The 20,736-nt window shown below is 50.7% G+C and overlaps 1 protein-coding gene across 9 annotated transcripts in view; it reads right to left on the reverse strand.

The window, feature by feature from the left end:
- Nucleotides 1–933: 933 nt before the first annotated feature.
- LOC106822907 (coiled-coil domain-containing protein 180-like) overlaps nt 934–20,736 on the reverse strand; it is a 69,146-nt gene continuing 49,343 nt past the window's right edge. For 2 of the 9 annotated variants that reach the window (XM_070519161.1, XM_044779188.2), the window contains exons 27-39: nt 20,122–20,241; nt 18,308–18,480; nt 17,968–18,023; nt 17,774–17,849; nt 16,239–16,316; nt 11,023–11,089; nt 10,122–10,263; nt 7,443–7,603; nt 6,739–6,876; nt 6,125–6,236; nt 3,463–3,568; nt 2,526–2,661; nt 940–1,344 (exon numbers count right to left, since the gene is read on the reverse strand). In XM_070519161.1, coding sequence (XP_070375262.1) covers nt 1,213–1,344; nt 2,526–2,661; nt 3,463–3,568; nt 6,125–6,236; nt 6,739–6,876; nt 7,443–7,603; nt 10,122–10,263; nt 11,023–11,089; nt 16,239–16,316; nt 17,774–17,849; nt 17,968–18,023; nt 18,308–18,480; nt 20,122–20,241 — 1,497 coding nt within the window. In that variant the 3' untranslated portion in view covers nt 940–1,212. Of the gene's footprint in view, nt 1,345–2,525; nt 2,662–3,462; nt 3,569–6,124; nt 6,237–6,738; nt 6,877–7,442; nt 7,604–10,121; nt 10,264–11,022; nt 11,090–16,238; nt 16,350–17,469; nt 17,682–17,773; nt 17,850–17,967; nt 18,024–18,307; nt 18,481–20,121; nt 20,242–20,736 lie in introns of those variants that run through there. The other 7 variants (XM_070519160.1, XM_070519159.1, XM_070519162.1 and 4 more) reach the window with 7 other exon arrangements.

Below are 20,736 nucleotides of genomic sequence, written 5' to 3' on the forward strand. Positions count from 1 at the left end.
CCCTTCCAACCCCTCCTGCCTGAGGGCTCTCTCTGGCGCCACGGGAGGTTCCTGTCCGGCAAGCTGGCACAAGCGGGCAGAGTGGGAGTGTTAATGCCAGGGGCAGCTCCCCACCAGCGCGAACACAGTCAGGCCAGGTGGGAGGCCGTTTTCCAGCAAGACTGAGCCTGGTCACCCACAGCAGTGGCCACTTCTCAAGGCCCCTTCAGTGGCTCTTCTCCTTCCAGACTCCCTTTCCACATGTCCTCACTCACGCTTCTTGGGAGCACCTCCGAACAAACGACTTGCCCTCAAGCCCTTGTCTCATTTCGGGGAACCCAAGACTCTGCTGAGGCTCTACACTGGCTGTGTGATGGGAGCAGGTCATCTCCACCTTCTGGACTCGAGTTTCCACTCCTGTAAAATCGGGGCAAAAGCCCACCGCATCGAGTCACTGGAAGAGGTGAAGCGCATGAAAATGGAAATCGATGCAAAGTCAGAATGCAAACCGTGTTCACGAGTCCAGGAAGGAATGTAAGCAGCCTGTCCAAATGACACAGAAAGCTACTGACAAGGGAGACCTGGCATGGTCGGGCCCCTTAACCAAAGAAGAGACAACTGACAAGGAAGACGGGGAGATGGAGGTTTCCAAAGAGAATGAGCTGAGTCTCACAGCATTAAAGAGGACCTTAGGAAAATTAAGGAGGCCTAGAAGGTTTTGCCAAAATGCTATAATTTGGTCAGGCAGATTGCCAGAGAGATACCCAATCAACACAGGATCAATTCTTTGTTGGTTCTAGAAACCAATGCATAGTTGCAATTATAACCCACATTTAATTAAATGTAAAATATACTCTTTCCCCTAAGTCTTAATTATTTCATTTCCCAAGATGAAGAGCCAAGCATGCCTTCTGGAAGTTACTTCCTTTGAAGTAGTGGTCTCCATTTTAAGTGACCCATCCCAGTTCCCCACCGTCCTTGCCAACCATGGGGGACTCCCCTTTCACACCAGTCTTCCCCATTGACAGTGATGGCCACGTGGGCAGGGACCACATCGCATCCTGGTCACTGATGAAGCTCAGTGCTGGGCACAGAGCAGGGAAAGACGGATGGATGGATGGGTGGGTGGATGGGTGGACGAATGGGTGGATGGACGGATGGACGGACGGATGGATGGATGAATAGAGAAGGAGTCCATACAAAATGAGCCTTTATTCGGCTGGGTTGAGGGTGTCATAAGTACAGGCCCTGGATAGTACGCACGGAGCTCTTCCAGCTATCCTTCCAGCGCTGAGCCTCCCTCATTTGCGATGTGTGGTCATCCTGGATCTTCTTCAGCTCCTCTCCAAATGATGCTAAATATTTCTGGGAGTAAGGCAGCAGGAGGCCCCATGAGGAGGGTCCTGGACTCTGTGCCCTGGAGGAAGGCTCTAACCTGCTGGCAGGCAGCTTTTCATCTACTCCAGGCACAGGCAAGAGCTCCACAAGTCATTTGCCCAACAACTGATCAGGCAGGTCTGATTGTTTTCCTCACTTTACAGATGGAGAAATTGAGGCTCAGAGCCTTGCCTGGGGTCACCCAGCTAGAAGGAGGCTGAGCAGGGACTAGGACCCTGGTCTACCGGACCCTGGACTCTGCATTCCTCCCTAATCGCCGTCCCGCGCTGCAGCCTCCCTGGAGCTCTGAGCTCCTGGCTTGCTGGGAGGCTGAGCCCACCAGGCCTCGAGCCTTCAATGAACTCAGCAGGCAGAGCTGCCCCTCTGCCAGGGGCTTCACACGGTGGCCAGGGAAGGTGCCGGCCCAGGGCACTGTGGGCTCTCCCAGTACTGCGATCGGCCTATCTCCGGGCAGGACGAGGTTTCTCTCTGGCACCAGGACCAAAGGTCCCCTTATCTCCAGGGCTTGGAGGTCCCACAGGTGGCATCTGGGTGCGGCCTCCTCTTCAGGCAGGCCCACGGGGATCTAACAGGCACTGGGTTCAAATCCTGGCTCTGCCACTCTGTGGTGGCAGAGAGGAAGGCACATGTCACCTCAGTGTCCTCATCAGTGACATGGGGACAATTCTACCTTCCTCATGGGGCTGTCAGGAGGGTCCAGTGGGATGCCTCATGTTGAAGAGAAGCTGCAGCAGGTGTTCAGTAACTGTCGGCTGTTCCACCACTGCCACCGTCTGCTCCCATGGCCTCCATCCCTCCGACTACTCTGTCCCCTCGCTCTGACTCTACTGTTCCTCTGGAAAGCCTACCTTCATCCCCCAGTCTGGGTGGGGTGTCCCTCAGGTGGGTTCCCCAGCACTGGGGCTCATGCCATCAGACCCCCGCTATCATTGGGACTGAACAGGACCCTTGGCTCAAGTCCTTGTGCCTGAGAACGTGACTGTCCTAAGTGTGACACTGCACCCTGGGGCACTCTAATGTGTGTCATCTGCTCCATGGGCCAAACATCAGGACACCCTGTGATGAGAAGCTCCCTCCTCCCCAAGGCAGCCGAACTGAGCTGCCTGCACGCCCCGGGATGCGCCCGCCCCACCTGTCTCTCCACTCACCAGGTAGACAGCGTCTCGGGCCTCCACGGCCGCCTGGTGGCCCAGGGTGGTTTTGATGGTGGTGATGGACGACGTTTGCTGGAGGAGAATCTTGTTTTGGATGGTGACTTTTGTGGGTCTGATTCCGGACCATTTCCTACAAACAAACACGTTTGTGAAAGCCCTACAGGCTTGTCTCTGACAGTCACAGTGCAGCCTCCAGTGCTATTGAAAGAGTTTAACGTTTCTTAAAAAAAAATCACGCTTTAAACATCTTAAAGAAAAACCCTAGTGAGCTTCTAAGGTTAAGCTTCTTCAAGTTCTTTTCTGTATTTTCATACTGTTTAAATCTGTGTGCACAGACAGTCTTGGGCTCTGCCTGGGGAGGGGAAGGCCACACCTCTAGCCGCTTCCCTCTTCTGGCCTCGGTTTTCTCATCGGTCGGCCAGCCAGGGAGCAGTCACGGGTCCTGGCCCATTTTCCTGCTGTGCCGTAAAAGCCACTACTGAGAGCTCAGCTGGGCACATCGCGGCCTCACTGCTTCTCCCAGTCAGTCTTGGGCACAGGGGACAGCAGGCTGATGGCTCTCCTTACATGTGATGGACACTGGTGGTTCACAGTGCTACCAGCAACCTAAGACTGTGCCCCACCCTGGGACAGGCCTCCTTTCTTTGTGGTCCCCTCATGGGTCCTCATCATGTGAACTAATCGCTGCTGGGTTCTTAGTTTGTGCCAGGGGCACTCCAAGCACAGTCTCATTTAACTTTCTCTCGACAACACCCGGGAAGGTAGGCAGCCGTGCCCAATTCACAGATGAGGAAACTGAGGCTTAGACCATCACGCCTTTCCAAGGTTCCCAGGCCTGTCTGACTTCAGAACCTGTGCCCTAACCATTGCCCTGCACAGCCCCCAGCAAACACTGCCATTCATGGTCTTCTTCGCTGCTCTCAGCTCTCACCTGCTGCCTCGTTCAATCAGCGGCTTCTCAGTCTCTTCCTCCAGGGAGAGCCCGGCGAGTTTCCTCCGGATGAGGACTGATGTTTTCTGTTTGGGGGGCTCCATCCCTGGCAGGCAAGACACAGGTTACTGACCATGGCCTCACCCACAGCCTGAGATCAAGGGGACCTCCCCCAACCTTACAGTGAGAGAAATGAGGGCTTGCTCCCTTAATCCCCACTTGGAGTCTCCACTTGGAGGTAGCATGCCCCCTGCCCCCCTAGAGAAGCTGCATGCACCAGATGTGTAGGCTGGGGGCAGTGGCGGTGGCAGGGGGCCATTGCCGGAGGATGTGAGGTGTGATTTGGGCGCTGTTCCCAGCTCCAAAGCCTGGAGCGTGATGCTCTGACCTCACAGCTTCCATGAGCCCCTGAACATACTTCCTAGAGCCCTCTTTGACTTATACTAGCTCCAGTGGGTTCTGGACTAAGAATTACCCCTGGAACGAACACATTCAAGGCTGTCCCTCTACTGCGTGCTCACTCACCTGTCCTTTGCTGTGCTTTCCTGGCTGGACTCCACCTGTGGAGGGGGGTGAGCACGCAGCTGCGGCCCTGCCCTGCACCTAGTCTGCGTGGACGGCGGGCCAGGCCGCTTGGCTCAGAAGCCCAGGTCCAGAGCAGGAGAGGCCCCCTTGGGCCTGGTGCAGGGGGTCCTCCCGGCTCGGCGGTTCCCTCCAGGATACTGAGATCGCCTTCGCCGCTGGCTCCTCTGCCTGTTCTCCCTCAGCTCCCAACCCCAGCGTCTCCATGGGCCCCACTCTCCCAAACAAGGCTCACGTTTGACAGAGACCTCCGATATTGAAAAGTCACCAATACCGCAAATGAGTAAACTTTTGACCCAGAAAGTCCACTTCTAGGAATCTGTTGCCCCAAAACTGAGATACACGGATGCAGATGTTCCCTTCAGCACGATTACAGGAGTGAAACACTGGAAATGGCCCAGTGTTCAACAGCAGGGGACTAATTAGTGAGTTACGACACTTAGTAAATTATGATGCCCAGTAACTGAAAATCCTCAAGAAGATGATTGCCTGGCTTGGCCCAAGGCCACCTGAGGGTAAATCAGGTTATAAAAGAGCACATGCCCTCTGACTGCCCCCAGCCCTGTGTCCAAAGGGAAAGGACTGGAAGGATGGACAGTCAATGTCAAGGGCACTTATTTCTGGGTGGGAGGACTGCGTTCTTCACTTTCTTCATAATTTATATTGAATTTCTTGCTTTACTATAATAAATATTTATCGCCTTTGTAATAAAAACTTTTAAAAATAAAACTGATATATTTTAATTACTCAATAGATTAGTGACAAATGGATAATATTTAATATATGATTTGAATCTTTGTATAGTTTTAAAAGTAATGTGCACATTATAAAAAGTTTAAACATCACCTAACAGGGGAAAAGAAAAGATTTTAGAATCTCTCACCGTCCCACCCACCAGAGGGGATCATTGTCAACAGTCTGGTCCCTGTCTCTCACGCTCTGTCTCGCTCGTTCTCTGTGTCTCTCTGTCTCTGTCTCTCACATGGGTCATTTACACACATGTGAGTACGCATGTTTACATATGTGTTTTTTAAAAATGCTATCGTAGACAAGTACTGATTATCAACTTGTTTCTTCCCGTAACGGTTTTCCTTCATGCCCCTCCACATGGGCACAGATAGACCTACTTCTCCCACTTTAACAGCTGCACAGTATTCACTTGTATATCCGGACCATAACCTATTTATTCAATCCCCTATACATGGATATTAGAGTTGTTTCCAATTCTTTGCAATTTCAAACAGTGCTGTAAATATGCTCGAAAATCTATCTGTGAAAACCTGCAAGTATGTCTGTCTGATAAATTCTGGGTGAGAACTGCTAGGTCAGCGGTAAACACATCCAGGATCTGAGAGGTCCTGACAGATGGCCCTCCGGGAGGGCGCTATTGACATATACTTCTCCAAGGGTGCCCGCAGCACTTGGGCTTTCTGACGTTCTCACCCGGGCTGGTTGTCGCCAAACTTAAAGCCTTGCAAGGCTGTTGGTGGAAAATGGTATCTTAACGTTTATCTTTGCATTTCCCATCATCAGTGAAGTCCAGCATCTTTGACATTCACTGGCCACACACGTTGCTTCTCTTTTGAATTGCGAGTTTGTCCTTTGTCCCGCTTTACAATTCTGACCTGTTAGAGTTCTTTCTACCACAGGCATCTCAGGCCTTTCTCCGACCTCTAGGTTACTAGGAATATTTTCCACTTTGCGGTCTGGCTTTCCATTGTTCGACATTTTTCCTTGTTTTTGTTTTGGCCACAGAGAAGTGCCCGCTGTTTCCTTTATGGCTTCTGGTTCTCATCTCATACTTACGAAAGCTGTTCCTACCTCAAGATTATGGAAATATGTACTATTAAGGGTTCATTTTTTACATACAATCTTTGACCCATTTGGGATTTGCTTTTTTACTAAAAACAAGTTACTTTTAATGAGAACAAACAAAAATTCATTAGTTCCCTTGATGGAGAATTTGTTTTCATTCTAGTGGAGTTGGCGCAGTTGGGGAAAAGCAGAGCCCCCCAGGCCCACCATCCTACGCCTCACCAAACGCCTGGGGCCAGGGCACAAGGCCAGGGCTGCCACTTACTTGCACCCTGGACATCATCGATGGTGACCATTTCATCCAATTGCAGCAGGAACTTCTCGGTGAAAGTGGCCAGGCTGCCTATGAAGGACTGGCTGAACTTCCTGGTGAATTCCTGGAGGAAATGGGAGGAGCCTGGTGCTGCCCGGAGAGGAACTTGCCTCCAAAGGCAGGCTGAGGGGGGCTTTGGGGAGCCAGCGGGCGAGAAAGACCAGAGCCGCGCGTCAGTGCTGTCCCAGTTAACTGGCATCTGGTCCTCGGCCAGGAGGGCTCTCCCAAGAGGTAACTTAGCTTGAAGGAAATGAGTCAGAAATGGCCAAGGGATGCACACAGACAATTCACCAAAGACGAAATAAAACTAGAGGTGGGTCTTAAAAAAAGGCTCTCATTAGTAATTGTGTAATTAATTAATTTAGAAATTAAAAAATGCAAGTTAAAATGGACAATAATGACCATCTCCAACCTATAAAACCTGCCTGTTCTCATGCCCTGCTTTGGCCAGGGGGTCAGCAAAGGACCATGCTTGGCGCCGTTGGTGGGCTGTCAATTGGAGAAATCTCTCTGGAGGGCAGTGCAGCCCTTATCACCTGGACTTGGGAGTCAACAGCACCACTGACCTCCAGCTTCTCCCTGGTTGTTGTAATCATGGTGTCCAAATCTTCCTGCCTTTTCTCTTCCACTTGACATAAAGACTCCATTTCTTGGAAATGTGCAGGGTGTCCGAGATATGGATGAAGCTTCTGGGCATTTTCATCCTTCAATCAAACAATCCAGAAATCAGTGTGGATTTTGATCTGGTCTTGAATTCAGTCACTGGCCTATGTCCTCTGCTAATTATGGCCATGGCCAGCCTGATCTGTGCTCTGACCAGGGTGTGTGAAGGGCCATGGATGGGCAGAGTGGCCGAGGAGGCAAGATAGGGGCATGGCTGGAGCTGACTGTGAGGGTTAGGGAAAGGGCGAGCTGAGCGTCTGCCCCAGCACAATTAGGGCTTTAGTTCAATAAAATCAACAGCATCCATGTCTCACGTCTCCAAAGACCAAGTGGACAACCATTGCTGATCTCAGTGACCATGGCCCCATAGAACCCAGCTGACCCACCCATTAAATCCAACAGGGAGTTTACTGAACGCCATCTATGAAGAAGCTGTGGGCTCAGTTCTCATTTCTCCGATGCCTAATGTCCCTCAGCCCCCATCCAATAATCACAAGCCTGGCCCACCTCCTTCTCTGGGACTCCATTCTACCTATGCCTGGCCTCCATTTCTGAAATGCCAGGGCCCGTGGTCCTGGAGAGGAAGGGCTGGTCTTGGGGCCCCCACCTTCCTTTTCTCCAGCTGCTTCTGATATTCCCAGAACTGCTCCCGAATCTCTTTGGTGGAGTCGCAAAATCTTTTCCAGTGGTGCTCCTTGAAATTCTCCATCACCAGCCAGCATACCTGGGGCAGCAGCTCCTCAAATCTCTTCATCTGGGCCCGTAATTCTGTAGGAATTGGGGGTGGGGGACCAGGGGAGAGACAGAGCAGAGCCAAGTTGCTGAGGTGATCTCTCCAACAAAGGCCCAAAGCAGTTTCCCAAAGAGAAAGACTTGGTCTGCAGTGTGCCAGCAGCTCTTTCATCAAAAGGGGTCCCGTGGTCAAACCGGTATAGAAAACACTGGCTTAAACAAGTTCAAAGGACTTCTCTTCCATACCCCACAGGACTTTTCAGCTCTTTTAAAATGCCTGCATCTTCCAGCAGTTCTGTCTCATCCATTATCTTTTCAAATATTGCTTTGACCCTAGTCTCCTTCCTCTCCCTGTGGACCTCTAAATAGCTATATGTTAGACCTACGCTTTCATCCATATCTCTTCACCTCTCCCCCACATTTTCACCTCTTTGTTTTTCTATGTTGCATTTTGCATATTTTTGGGGGTCTACCTTCCAGTTCACTGATTTCACCTCCAGCTATGAATAATCTGGTCATAAAGCCATTCATAATTTGTAAATTTTAACGATTTATTTTCCAGTATAGAAGTGCTGTTTGGCTCTCTTTTGGATCTACTTGGTGACTTTAATAGTCCCTTGCTCCTTATTCATGGTTCCAGTTTCCTCTTTTATTTAACTCTAATGAATACATTATTTTATATTCTGTCTCAGTCACTCAATGTCTCACGTATTTACTTGTCTCATTCTGCTGCCTCACGCTCAAGGTGCTTTTTCCTTGTGTTTGTGTGCATATTTTCTTTGTTGATTTTACTGGGAACTCTTATTCTGGGCATTTTATCTGTGGGAATCCTTGGAGGCCTGAATTGAAGGTGGGTTTTTCTAGAAAGAATCCGTAGTGTCTCTACTAAACACGAACCTGGGCCTAACTCAGGATCATTTTGAGCTAAAGTATCAGCTGGAGGCTTTTGGATGATCTGCAAAAACCAAGTTGAATTCAGGTTTATCGAAGTGCGATTTCAGGCTTAAAACCCACATGAAGACTGGCTCGTAGTTAGGGATTCTCATTGGAGCTTTTCTTCTTGTTTACCCAGTGCCAAGGCTTTTAATACGAATGTCTCCTTCCTCTCATTGCGTGGGGCTTGGTTTCTGTCTCATTCCCCTTACTCCGCAGACGGAGCCCTGCAGAGTTCCATTTTACTCAGCTTGTGTCCTTTCCCCCCACGGGTGATCTGGCACTCTGGCTCCTGTTCCCAATGCCCTGGAAGCCAGGAAAACAGAGGCTCAAGTTCACCTGGGAGTTAGCAAAGCCCTTAGGTCAATAGCCAGAGGTACTGCTCAATTCATTTCTCAGAGTGCCTATTTTCACTTAATTTGGGGGCTTTGTGTGCTTCTTATTTTACAGCTAGCTCATCAAAGCATTTAAAAGAGTTCATGACAAAAGTAATTACATCCAGCATCTTTGCATGTTTTCAGAGTTGGTCAGGATACGGGACTCCCAAACTGTAGGAAGAGGAAATCTCCATTCCAGAGAGGGATGCAACCTGCAGCAGTCCCCAAACCCATTCAAACACGGAACTTTCTTTCGAGGAAGATCTTACAGGATGGGATCGCACAGAGTTCACTGGGTGAAATTCTGAGCTAGAGAATCAAAATGCTGCCCAGACTTTCCATTTCAGTCATTCCACAACCACAGCAATGAGAGCCACCACTGACTATTCTCCCTGTGTATGGCCGGTCTACATGAGGGGCTTAGTCCTCAGAAAAGCCTTGCGTGGTGGGTATTGTCTTTATCTCCCGTTTACAGACAAAGAAACCAAAGCTCACAGAGGTGAGGTGACTTGGTCAAGGTCATATAGCTGGGAGACGGCAGTGCTGGCTCCTGAGCCCAGGTGTGGCTATCCTCTATGCTCTCCCTCTTCTACCCATGAATGAATAGCTAAACAAACTGTGGTACATGCATTCAATGGAATATGATTCAACCATAAAAAGGAATGAGGTACTGATCCATGCTATAACATAGGTGAACCTTGAAAACATCATGCAAAATGAAAGAAGCCAGTCACAAAACACACACCGCATGATTCCATTTATATGAAAGCCCTGAACAGGAAAATCTGTAGAGACACAAAGTAGAGTAGAGGTTGCTTAGGGCTGGGGAAGTGATGGAGGGACATGGGGTTCTAAAATTGACAGTGGTGATGGATGCAGAACTCCATGAATATGCTAAAATCCACTGAAGTGTGCACTTTTCATGGGTGAATTGTATGGTATGTGAGTATCAATAAACCTGTCAAAAATATCCGTGCAATGAACAAAACGCTTTTAGTGATACAAATCATCATATTTCTCAAGAAAAGTTAGTGGTTTTTTTGGCGTTGTTGTTTCTCCATGCTTAGATCTGGTCAAGTTTTTACCTAATTCTGAGATGCCAGCTCCTCCAGGCGGCTCCTCTGCCTCCCCTAGTGACTCCAGGTCAGGAGGGCATCATCCAGGCCAGGAGGGAGGCCCAGGCCTGGCTCAATCCGTGGCTTCCTGCAACACCCTTGACCCACCCGCCTGCCGCCCAGACCCACCTATGAGGCAGGAGTTGTGGTACTTGTCTGTCTGGCTCTGGTACTCCAGGATCTTCTTGCAAATGTTCTCTGCGCACTGGTCAAAGGTTTCGTACATGCAGTCGGGCCTAGTGACTGAGCGCTTCTCTTTGCGGTAAAACTCCTGCAAGAGAGGGTTGACGGCGTGTGGGCAAGCACCCTCACCATGGGACTGTGGCCCACACTCCTGGCATCCCGCACCCTGCTCTCGACACCTCCTAGCCTTTTCTCCTGATGTCCCCTAGGCTGGCAACAGTTCCTATCTGTCCTTTCCACCACTGTCACTATCCCGGGCTAAGTGAGGCACAAGTGAGCGCATGGCAACATTCTACTTATCCTTCAAGACCAAAATGGAATCTCATCTCAGTGACCAGGTTGAGAGCTGGGACAAGGCTCCAGGCCCCAAATATGGATGGCCCGGAGCCCCTGCTCTGAAGGGCTCACAGCCTGGTGGGCGGCAGACAGGAAGATGCACAGACATCCCCGCGTGGGGTGTGCTGGCTCAGGGATCTGGAGAGCTCCTATTGGGGGCCCCCAAGGCGCCTGCTCGCACGGCCCCACCCATCTCCCTGTGGTACCGCCATGTTTGCCCTTCTGCTGGGCGCTGGCCTCTCAGGGACAGAGATGGGGCTTGTTCCTCTTGGTCAGTATGTCACCCAGTATCTGATATACAGTGTTCAAAAAACGTCTGGTGGCTGAATAAATGGGTAAATGAATGAATGAGGTTTAGCTGGGCGGCCATGTCATGGGGGCTGGAATCTCCTTTTCCTCAGTTTCACCAACAAGGCCATTATCAGCAGAATGCAGGAGGCAGAGGCAGCTGAGGACATGTGGCCAGCAGCTGGCAGAGGGGCAGGCAGGGGCCTGTGGGCAGCGCCCTCACCTCCACGATGGTCAGCAGATGCTCGTTGCTCTCCCAGAGGAGGGTCAGGATGATTCCTTTAAAATCCCTGCAACATACACGAGACAGATCCTTCAGGGGCCTTGTCTAATCACACCAAATGGTGTGGACAAAACCACATGGATAGGACATTCCGAGGACTCAGCAGCCCAGCCAGAATTGGAGTTGGATGGTTCATGTGATGCCCAAGCATGTTCCCACCTAATATTTCTGTTTGTCGAGTTTAATGCCTCTTGTATGTGACAAGCTGGACTTAGCCCCTTCCAAGCATCTCAGTTCTCTTTTGGCTTCATCACTCCTTGTAATTCCTCACTCCCACCCCAGGACGTTTGCACACACTGAGTTCTCTCCAGAGAACACTGCTAACTTTCCTCTTGGTCATATTTGTTCCTGCTCTTCCTCAGATCCTGGCTTGGTGGCAATTCCTGCTCACCTCGTTCCAATGCTCTCAGAGTGGCTCTCGGCCCTATAGTGCTCCCCATAGGGGGACTTGGGATTGATTTGTGTGACTGGCTGATTGATCTCCACCTCTCCCAGCAGATGGTAAAGTCCACCAGGACACAGACTGTGGGCGTGTGCTTTTGTTCATCCTGGAATCCCCAGCCCCAGAGCAGGGCTTGCATCGATCAGCGCCTCAGTACTGGGTGAAAGAAGGAATGATTTCTTACAGTGTTAATCAGACGAGCAGGACTTCCTGTAGGACTGGACATCCCCCTTCTGGTACCCCTGGCCTTTAGGCTGACTGTGTGCACACCTGGGCTTTACTAAACAAATTTGCCCGGATCCAGTGGGTAGTCCTGTCTAGGTTAGGTCAGCCATCTCAATAGAGAGAGTGAGATGAGGCACAGACGTATTAGAACTGAATGCAGCTGAGGACACTTACTTTTCCACAATGTCAGTAAAGTGACACAGTGACTGCTGTATACACACATCATTGTCGGCCAATTTCTAAACATATGTGTATAAGTCACTCGATCTTTCATTTTAAAATTCATTCATCATAATTAAGAAAATTAGAAATATACTGAAAAACAAGAAGGAAAAATGAATACAAACATTTTATTTTATTTCCTTTTGCTGATTTTAAAATTGGTTTGGAATTAGGTTCATGAGTGTTTTGTATTCTGCTCACTGGTAAGTGTCCCCACATCACCATACCGTTTTAAATGGCTGTGTGACACCATTGGGTATGTAGGCACCACGGTTTACAATCCCCTATTTTTGGACCTTTAGGTTTTTTCTCATTTTTAGCTGTGATGAAAAGTATTGTGTGGTATATTTTTGTGTAAGTCTTTTCTTCTTGATAGGATGATTTCCTTGGGAAAGAGACCTGAGGAGTTGCACAAAAGGCATAATTCTATGGCTTTCACTCTACCTTCCCAAAACGCTTTCTGGAAAGACAGTTTGCTGTTGACCTTGACAAAAACGGTCTCCTTGACCAAGCATTGGACAGCTCCTTTGTATGCTTTCACTATACCTTCCCAAACAATCTTCCACTGTGGGATCCATGCCACTGGCATGATGTTACCAAGGATAATTTGGAACCTCATTGGTTTCTTTGGAAAACTTAAGATCTCCCAAACTGGCTCAGGTAAGACCTCTCCCTTCCCGTCACCCCTGCTCCTCCGTCCTCCTCCTACCACCTTCGGTCTAGCCTTCAGTCCCCTTGATCCTTCGATACGTCCGCTCTTCCATCCCTCTGTCCACCCCTGCCAGACTGTCGCCCTCCCACTCCAGCCCTCAGCTCCCTGCAGTCACTTGGAGTTCAGGCCTCCAGTCCCCAGCCAGGCTCTCAAGGAACTGAGGAACTGATGAAAGCAGCTGCCTGAGGCTGAACAGGAAAAAGGGCTACTTGGAAACAGGCTGGATATTTTATCCACTCTAACGCACTCCAGAATTCAAAAGCTCTTACTGAGTGTACTTATTATCATGGCAATATAATTACTTACATGAGCTCAATAAGAATCTGTCTTCCTTGTAAGGGGACATAATTGGAAACTTTGATACATAACCAAGGCTTTGACTGGAATGTCATAAGGAGAATGATGCAGAGAATCAGATTTGACCAAAGAGTTTTAAGGAGCTAAAGTTGACTTGATGGAACCAATACTTACAAAGCCCTCTTGGGAAAACCAGTCTGATACCTGGCTTACAGGGTTCCCAGCCTCATAGGTGAGTGAGGAAGGCCACTTCCTGGCAGGCCCAGGAAACTTAGGATATTGTGGGGACCTCAAGAAGAGAGGAATTCACCCAAATCTATAGGTATCACCAGTGAATCTGGCTTGGGGTCCCAGCTTCAGGAGGCTTTTAAAAGTCCAATCTGAGATTCCTTATGAAAAGTTCCAGCAACACAAACTTAAAAAGGTCTGTGTGGTCAATTATCATTCTCACTGCACTTATGTAAATAATCAGGACAAATCTAATGAGACTAGATTTAATTTGCAAACAAGAATCAAAAAGAAGGGGTGACAGAAACTTTGTGTTTCTGTGTAAAACGATAGCACATTCCTGTGGATTACTGGAGTCTACCCCTATTCCCTGTCTTTGAGGTTTTGTTACCAGCCTGTAAACTGGACTGGATCTTGCCATCTTATACCTTCTGTCAATCCTTGCCAAATTCTCAATTCTTCTAGTTTCCTTCAATATCTGGCTGCAAGTCTTCAAATTGACATTTCCAATTTTTCTCCCATCCTCCTGACTTGATCCCACTGAGAACTAAAACTTGACTATGCAGATCCTTATTGGGACATTAGGCTGCTTTGTGGCTGGCTTTCCCCCAGATCTAAAGAAGCCCTGCAAGCTGAGCTGGACGAAGGGCAACCTGAATGCCTGGAGCTGCTGCTGTGTGGGCCACTCACGATGCTTCAGGCCCAACCTCTGGAAATCTTGACTGGCTGCCGTGCCACCACGTCTCAGCAGATGGTTCAGCTTGTCCTCAATGAACAAAGGGCGATTGAAGGGGAAACAAACTTACATTGTTCAAAGGAAAGAAGAATGTCTCTTCCTTCCTTGAACAGGAAGAGGACTGACAAATTGCTAAGAAAACCTTGAGAGCTCAGGAGGGTCAGAGAAGAGGGGACAGAGACTTAAGAGGACTGACAGAGACTGTCTCCTTGACCAAACTTTAGATAGGCTCCTCTGAGCCCACTTTTTGACTAGGCCTCTTCGCTGGGCACTGTCTTTGGCCTGCTGGGTCCTATTTTAGCAAGAATCCTGCTAAGTCAGTTTAGAGACAGTCCTCTGCCCTTGATGTCTGCTCACCCTGGCCTGCCTGCAGCAAGAATTCTACAACCCCTGAACCTTCTTTCTATCCACTGCCCCCTCCGTCTGCACGTTGGCTGTAGACCCCGCTTGTCCTTGTTGTATTTGGAGTTGAGCCCCATCTCTCTCTCCTATTATGACAGTCTTGACACCTATTGCAATAGCCCCATAGAAAGTCTTCCTTACTGTTTGAACAAGTGCCAGAATAATGTTTTCTTTAACACCTCCCACCTGCAGTGCCTGGGAGGGACCCCCTCCACCCTCCCTTGATAAACTGGGATCTTCCACTAAAACCTATTGATATACTGGTGAGTCTCTGGCGAAATATGGAACAGACCTGTTCCACTTTCATTTCTCTGCATTCTAATGAGAGTGTTTCCCCCACGTGTCTGTTCTAATTTTATTTCCTCCTTCGGGTATGATCTCTTCAAATTCTCCCCTCTTCCCTGACCCTCCTGAGCTCTCAAGGTTTCCTCAGCAATTTGCTGGGGGACAGGGGGAGGCAGCCAGTTTTTAAAGGCCTTTTCTCATGTTGGCCTGTTTACCGCTGTTGTTTCCTGGCTGATTGTTATCTAACTTTTAATCGCACTTTAACCCAGAGGAGTTTAAAAATTTATTTGCCGACATTTTCCATGTTTCCCTTGTGGTTTCATCCAGGGCTTCTCGGTGTGACAATCCTGTATTGCTCAAAGGAGGCCAGCAGGTGACTCGCTGGCTCCTCTCTGCAGCTCTGAGAGGAGGGGTCTCTTCTCCCCACTGTGCAGAGGGGAAGACTGAGGCCTTGGGAGAAGTCGCTTAGCCAGATTCCACGTGGGGGTAAAACATGACTGGTCTGATTCTATTCCTGAGGAATAACCACTGTGCCATGCCAGGAAAGTCTTCCCTTTTCAGAGACTCAATAAATGCTTGAGTTTTGGGGTTTAGCCTATGATTTTTTTTTTAATCACAAAAACCTGTGGTGCTTCCATACCATGGATTACTGCTCAGTCACACAAAAGAAGGAACTATTGATACACGTGGCAACTCGGATGGCTCTCAGGGGCATTGCGTGGAGTGCAAAAAGCCACTCTGAAAAGATCGTATACTGTATGAGACCAGTTATCCGACATTCTTGAAGTTACACAGTTGTAGGGTGGAAGACTGGTTAGTGGTTGCTCAGGGTTAGGGATGGCGAGGGAGACGGGGTGGGCGTGGCTGTGAAGGGGACTCAGGGGTGGAGGAACAGTTCTGTTTCCTGATTGTGGTGACAGTTACAAAAATCAAAACCTGTGATCAAATGACAGAACTATAAAAAGGGGAGAGAGTCAAGGTTTCAATGATGAAGAGTGTCTTTTGGAGCGTGGGACGAGGGAGCGTCCACCTGCTGACTTATATGCAACTAGGGCCACCTGATGCAAAAGCCGCCCTTCTCTGCACGGTGCACAGAACCCCAGAGGCGAGAGCCATGGACAAAACGACTGGTGAGTGGGGGCGCTGTGACAGTGGGCTTCCTGACTGAGGGACGGGGCCCATTGTAGACCTCAACCTTCTTGGAGTGCTTTTGGTTGAAGGTGACATTTTGCTTGTTTGCTGAGATGTAGCCATATTAAGTGGAACAGATTTTGTTTTAATCACTGAAATTAAAGTAAAGAAAAAGGGGAACGGGGGAGGGGGAAGCATGAAAAAAAACTGCAAAAAAACCCCAAACCTCAAAGCGGCACGCTGCCCTGCTGCCACAAAATGCTTAGCTTGGAAAATGTGAAAAGTTGGTGAAAATCTCTCAACCAATTTAGGTGAAATGGGTTGAGACAAACTGACTTTGACCCTTGCCCATCCCCTCCCGACCCCTCCTTCTCTGCCCCCACTTCTTATTTTCCCATCAGCTGAGTCAGGTTGAGCCGCCCCCGACAGAGACAACAGGTAAAATGGAGTTAACGGACAAAGGCGTTGTCACTTACTCAGCCGGAGGAGGTGGCTTGTCCCCAAGCACCTGGTATTTTCTGTCTGTCCGGTTGGGCTTGGAGTACCGAGTGATGCTGGGGAACAAAGGTGGGTCAGTGCTCTGGAGGCTGGGGACAGACACAGGCAGGTCTGAGCCTGTGGGAGCCCTCCCTGGGTTGCTACAGGCACTGGGCCTGCCGTGGGGCAACCTGACTCCCGGGTCTGGGGCCGAGCCCTTCGAGATGCCCCCCTGCTCCTCGACAGCCCTGAAGACAACCTTGCCGTGGGATGAAGCCTTTACGCTAAACCCACCCAAGGCCGCTGAGGGGGCAAGGGGCCAGGAATCTGTATCCCTGCTTCCCTGTGGTGAGGACCCAAAGAAAACACGGCGAGCCACCTGTAGGGCTACCAGTTTTTCAAATAAAAATACAACACGCCCAGTTAAATTTGAATTTCACAAAGGCAACGAGCAATTTTTGGTCTTAAGTATGTCCCATGCAATATTTGGGACACATTTGTACTAAAAATATTATGTGTTGTTTATCTGAAATTCACATTTAACTGGGCATCCTGAAGTTTTATCTGGCAGCTCTAGCAACACGGACTTCATTCTGTAACCGCTGAGAGACTGAATCTGCAAGTGGACAAGGGCTGGACCACAGATGAATATAGAACTCTGACCCATAATCTGCAGCAACCGCCCAGGAAGCGAGCTCCTTATTACAGTAAACAGCTTGGGAAGCCAGCCTGCCAGAAGGCAGACTCGCAGGAAGCCAGATTGTCACCTCTAGTGATAGTCCAGAAAGCTAAACAATAACTTCTATAACAATCGGCCCCAAATGGCCAAGACTTGATTAAGAACTGACAGCTTCCCTAAGTTTTGTCCCTGCTTCCAACTTAGGACCAACCAGAGAAGGCCGAATAGGTACCCTAAACAATTAACCTTCTGGAGATTTACAAAGTAGGAATTTCCTCACTGCCACCTCCTCAAAACCAGGAATCAAGCCATGTCACTGTGGGCCCACAGAGGACCCAGAAATTTGACTCAGCCATGTGGCTTCTGTCATCCATCTTCTATAACATCAGAGTCAGTGGTCAGCCAGGGCCCACACTCACTGAGCTATGAGTCTAATGACCCCATAGGGCACAGTGGGCAGAGCAGTGGCCAGGATGCAGAGGCCCAGGACTCCTCCTGCAGCTCCGTGATGTCACCCAAGGAAAAGCATCTCCAATGTGCCTGTTTCTTACCAGGACGATGTGTATGGGGAGGTAGCAGGGCTCGGCTCCACCAGCTGTCACCATGGAAAACCACTGAACTCAGACAGCTTCTCACAGTGGAGGCCCGTGTGAGCCGAGTCAGCCAGCAGATCTGACCAAAGCCAGCATCAGAGCCAGGCCCTCACTGGGTCCCTTGGAGTCTCAGAGCTGTGAGCACAGGCTGCGCGTTCTGAGGACAGAGTCTGGTAAAGCAACAAGGTGGTCTCTGGCCTCCATTTAGGGGGACAGTTAGGGGCCTGGGAAGGGGAGATCCCGGGCAGCCCAGCATCCCTACCTCCCTGCTGAGGTGGCACTGGCACTGGACAAGGCCTTCGCAGAATTTTCTCCCCAGTTCCGGTGTCGCTTCAAGCCTTTGGGTGACAATCATGCAGGAGAAGAGCAGAGGACCCGAGGTGAGGATGGGGCAGGTGGCACCACTGGCTTCCCCACTGTCAGTGCCCTGACACCCACAGGCCTGTTTGTCTGTACCTGTCTGGGACCGAACATTGTCACACTGCTGGGTTGAGAATTTTGAGTCAGGACATCTGAAACCAAAGGAACAGATGCGAACTTTTCCCCAGTGACCATGAGGACACCTCAGGCCAGGCATTGGGCACCATCCCAGTTCGCTCACACCACCACATAAGTCCATCCTATTATGAACCCCATTTCAGAGGAGGAAACTAAGGCTCTGAGAGGAGAAGCCCCTTGTGCAAGGTCACAGGCTATCAGGGATGGGCTCACATGGGACCTCAAGAGCATCCCCGAAGGTTCAGGGCCGTAGGCCACGATGGCAGGGCGCCCTTGTGCACCCCACTGTGCCACTCACTGCAGGATCTTCTTGATCACCTCCGTGGCTGGGTCTTCAATCATGGACTTCCCCATGCGGCTGGGCTGGGCAAAGGCCTCAGGGGCGACCATGTCTACCCTGGCCTCCTCTTCAAGGGCTTCTGAAGACACCTGGATGTCACTCTCCACCTCCAGGTCAGTCAAAATGTTGTCCTGCAGGCCAGGGAGAAGGGCCCAAGTGTGTGGGCCCAGCCTAGGTACCAGGGAGGCAGGCAGGCTGGGTTCACATTCCAGCACCGCCTTGCCCTCTTTGAGCCTCTACTCTCTCACCTGAAAAGTGGGAATGATCACATCTACGTTAGAGGGCCATTCATTCATGCGTGCATGCTGGCCTTTGAAAATGTTCCCTGAGCGCCTGCTCTCTGCAGGGTTCTGCCTGGGCCCTGGGACACAGGGTGAAGAGGCCACACGCGACCCTTGTCCTCATGGGGCTTACAGTCTAGTCAGAGAGACAGACATTTAATATGCACTTTTGCAAATAAATGTTTGGCCAAAATTGGGACCAGAGCTGTGAAGGAAAAGTTCCAGCGTTTTCTATGAGACTGAGGGTCACAGACCTGTAAGGCTGGGTGGTAGATCTGACCAAATGGACAGATGAATGAGTGAACGTGTGAACGAGGGACTGGCCTTCTCCCCCTCAAGGTCCCTCGTGCCTTAGAGAAAGGGTTGGAGTGGAGCCCACAACGAGCTTTTAGCGAGGCTGGTCCTCATGTCACTCTGTCTCGTCTCAGCAGTGGACAGTAAGAAGCAAGGGCCCAGCTGGACTCCTGGTCTGTCTTGTGGGTACAGTGCTAGTGGGGCAATGGAGGTTCAGTGTCGGGAGAATCGTGGGAGAGTCTCCCCGTAGAAGGAAGGGCCGGTTCCAAAACTGCAGTGAGAGGCAGGGCCTGAAGAGTGGCCAGAGCAGAACTTGGGGGGTGTCCACTACACTGCCCTTGGCTCTATGACCACCCCCTAGAGGTTGGTTGAGCGCCTCTGGGGTTCAAAGCCTTGTGTGAGAGGCTGAGGATGAGGCGAGGGTGGCACAGTCTGCCCTCCTGGGGCACACAGTCTAGGGGGACAGCCCCTAAAATGGAGACCACACTGCGTGGTCTCTGAGCTCACGGGGAAGTGGGAGGAGCTATGGGGACCAAGAGGTCCTGACCAGACCAGGAGGTGGGAGAAGGCCCAGGGGGAAGTGATGTCTGGGGTGGGGGGGGGTGGCAGTGGAGAGACATAAAGAGGCCGCGGAGGATGGACAGCACAGGCTGCGGTGTAGGTCCAGTTAAAGGGTTTGATTTTACCCTCAGGGCAGGAGAGTGACACAGTTAGGCTGGCCTTTTCCAGCGTTAGGTTTGGCTGCAGCTCAGGGAATGGATCATGGAGAGAAGTGACAGGATAAGGGCAGCCAGGTGGGCAAGAGATGGGATGGGGGGGTAGGCTTGGACGAGGCAGTGGGGGTGGGGTGGAGAGAGGCCAGTGGCTGCTCACGGGTGCAGGGGAGCAGGAAGAGGCTGAGAGGTGGGGCTGTAGATGGGTGAGGTGAGCTGAGGGTCCCGATGGGGGTGAGGAGTTGGTGCCAAGAGGTAAGAGGGTCTCCTAAGAGACCAGTGCAGGGAAGTGGCCCATCTGGGATTTGAACTCAGATCTGGCTCCACAGCCTGTGGCTGTTCCAAGGCATCCCAGTAGGCCTGATGTCCAGCAGGGGCCTGGGAGCCCCCTCTTCCCTCAGGCTCTGCTGAGCCCCGTGGGTCTCCTAGGAGCCCAGACCAAACAGCTCCCCCACCTTTCCCCACCGCCCCATCCCCTCCTTACAGTGAAGACCACTTGAGTCACAGACACTGTGTCCAGCCTGCAGTTGAGGTACCGAATCCTCTGGCTCAGTTTTTCTTTCCAAGTTTGGACAAACCCAAGGAGGTCTTCCGTGGTCACCATCTAGCAGAACATGGAGGAGAAAGCCCCAGGAAGCAGGCTGCAGGAGGGCAGGCTGGTTCCATCTGCACCACAGGGACGGGGGCTGCCTGGTCAGAACATCTCTTGGTTCGATGGGGGCCCCTCACTTGCAGGGAGGGCCCTGGGGGAGGGGGACACTGGGCTGGCTCTCGGGCAGCTGCTCTGGGACAGCGGATCCTTCACTGACGGGGCACCAGGAGTGCTATGTGATGGGGACACAGAACGTTTCCAGGGGTCTCTTCTAGCTCCAGCACTCTACGTTTAGAAGGAAATGTTTGGTCCAAGATGGCGAGAGTGTGTAGGAGTGAAATGGCCACAGTGTTTCTTGGGGCTGATCTGGCCATCCCCATGACAATGTAAATACACTGCCCCCCGCCCCGGCCCCCGAGCAGCAGTCCCACAGACCGTGCCCCACAGGCGCTCAGGGAAGCAGCCGAGAGCACGTTCACCTTCATACACGCCACTTAGCAGTCCTCA

The sequence above is a fragment of the Equus asinus genome, chromosome 10 (genome assembly GCF_041296235.1).
Source record: "Equus asinus isolate D_3611 breed Donkey chromosome 10, EquAss-T2T_v2, whole genome shotgun sequence".
In the NCBI taxonomy this organism is placed as follows: Eukaryota; Metazoa; Chordata; class Mammalia; order Perissodactyla; family Equidae; genus Equus; species Equus asinus.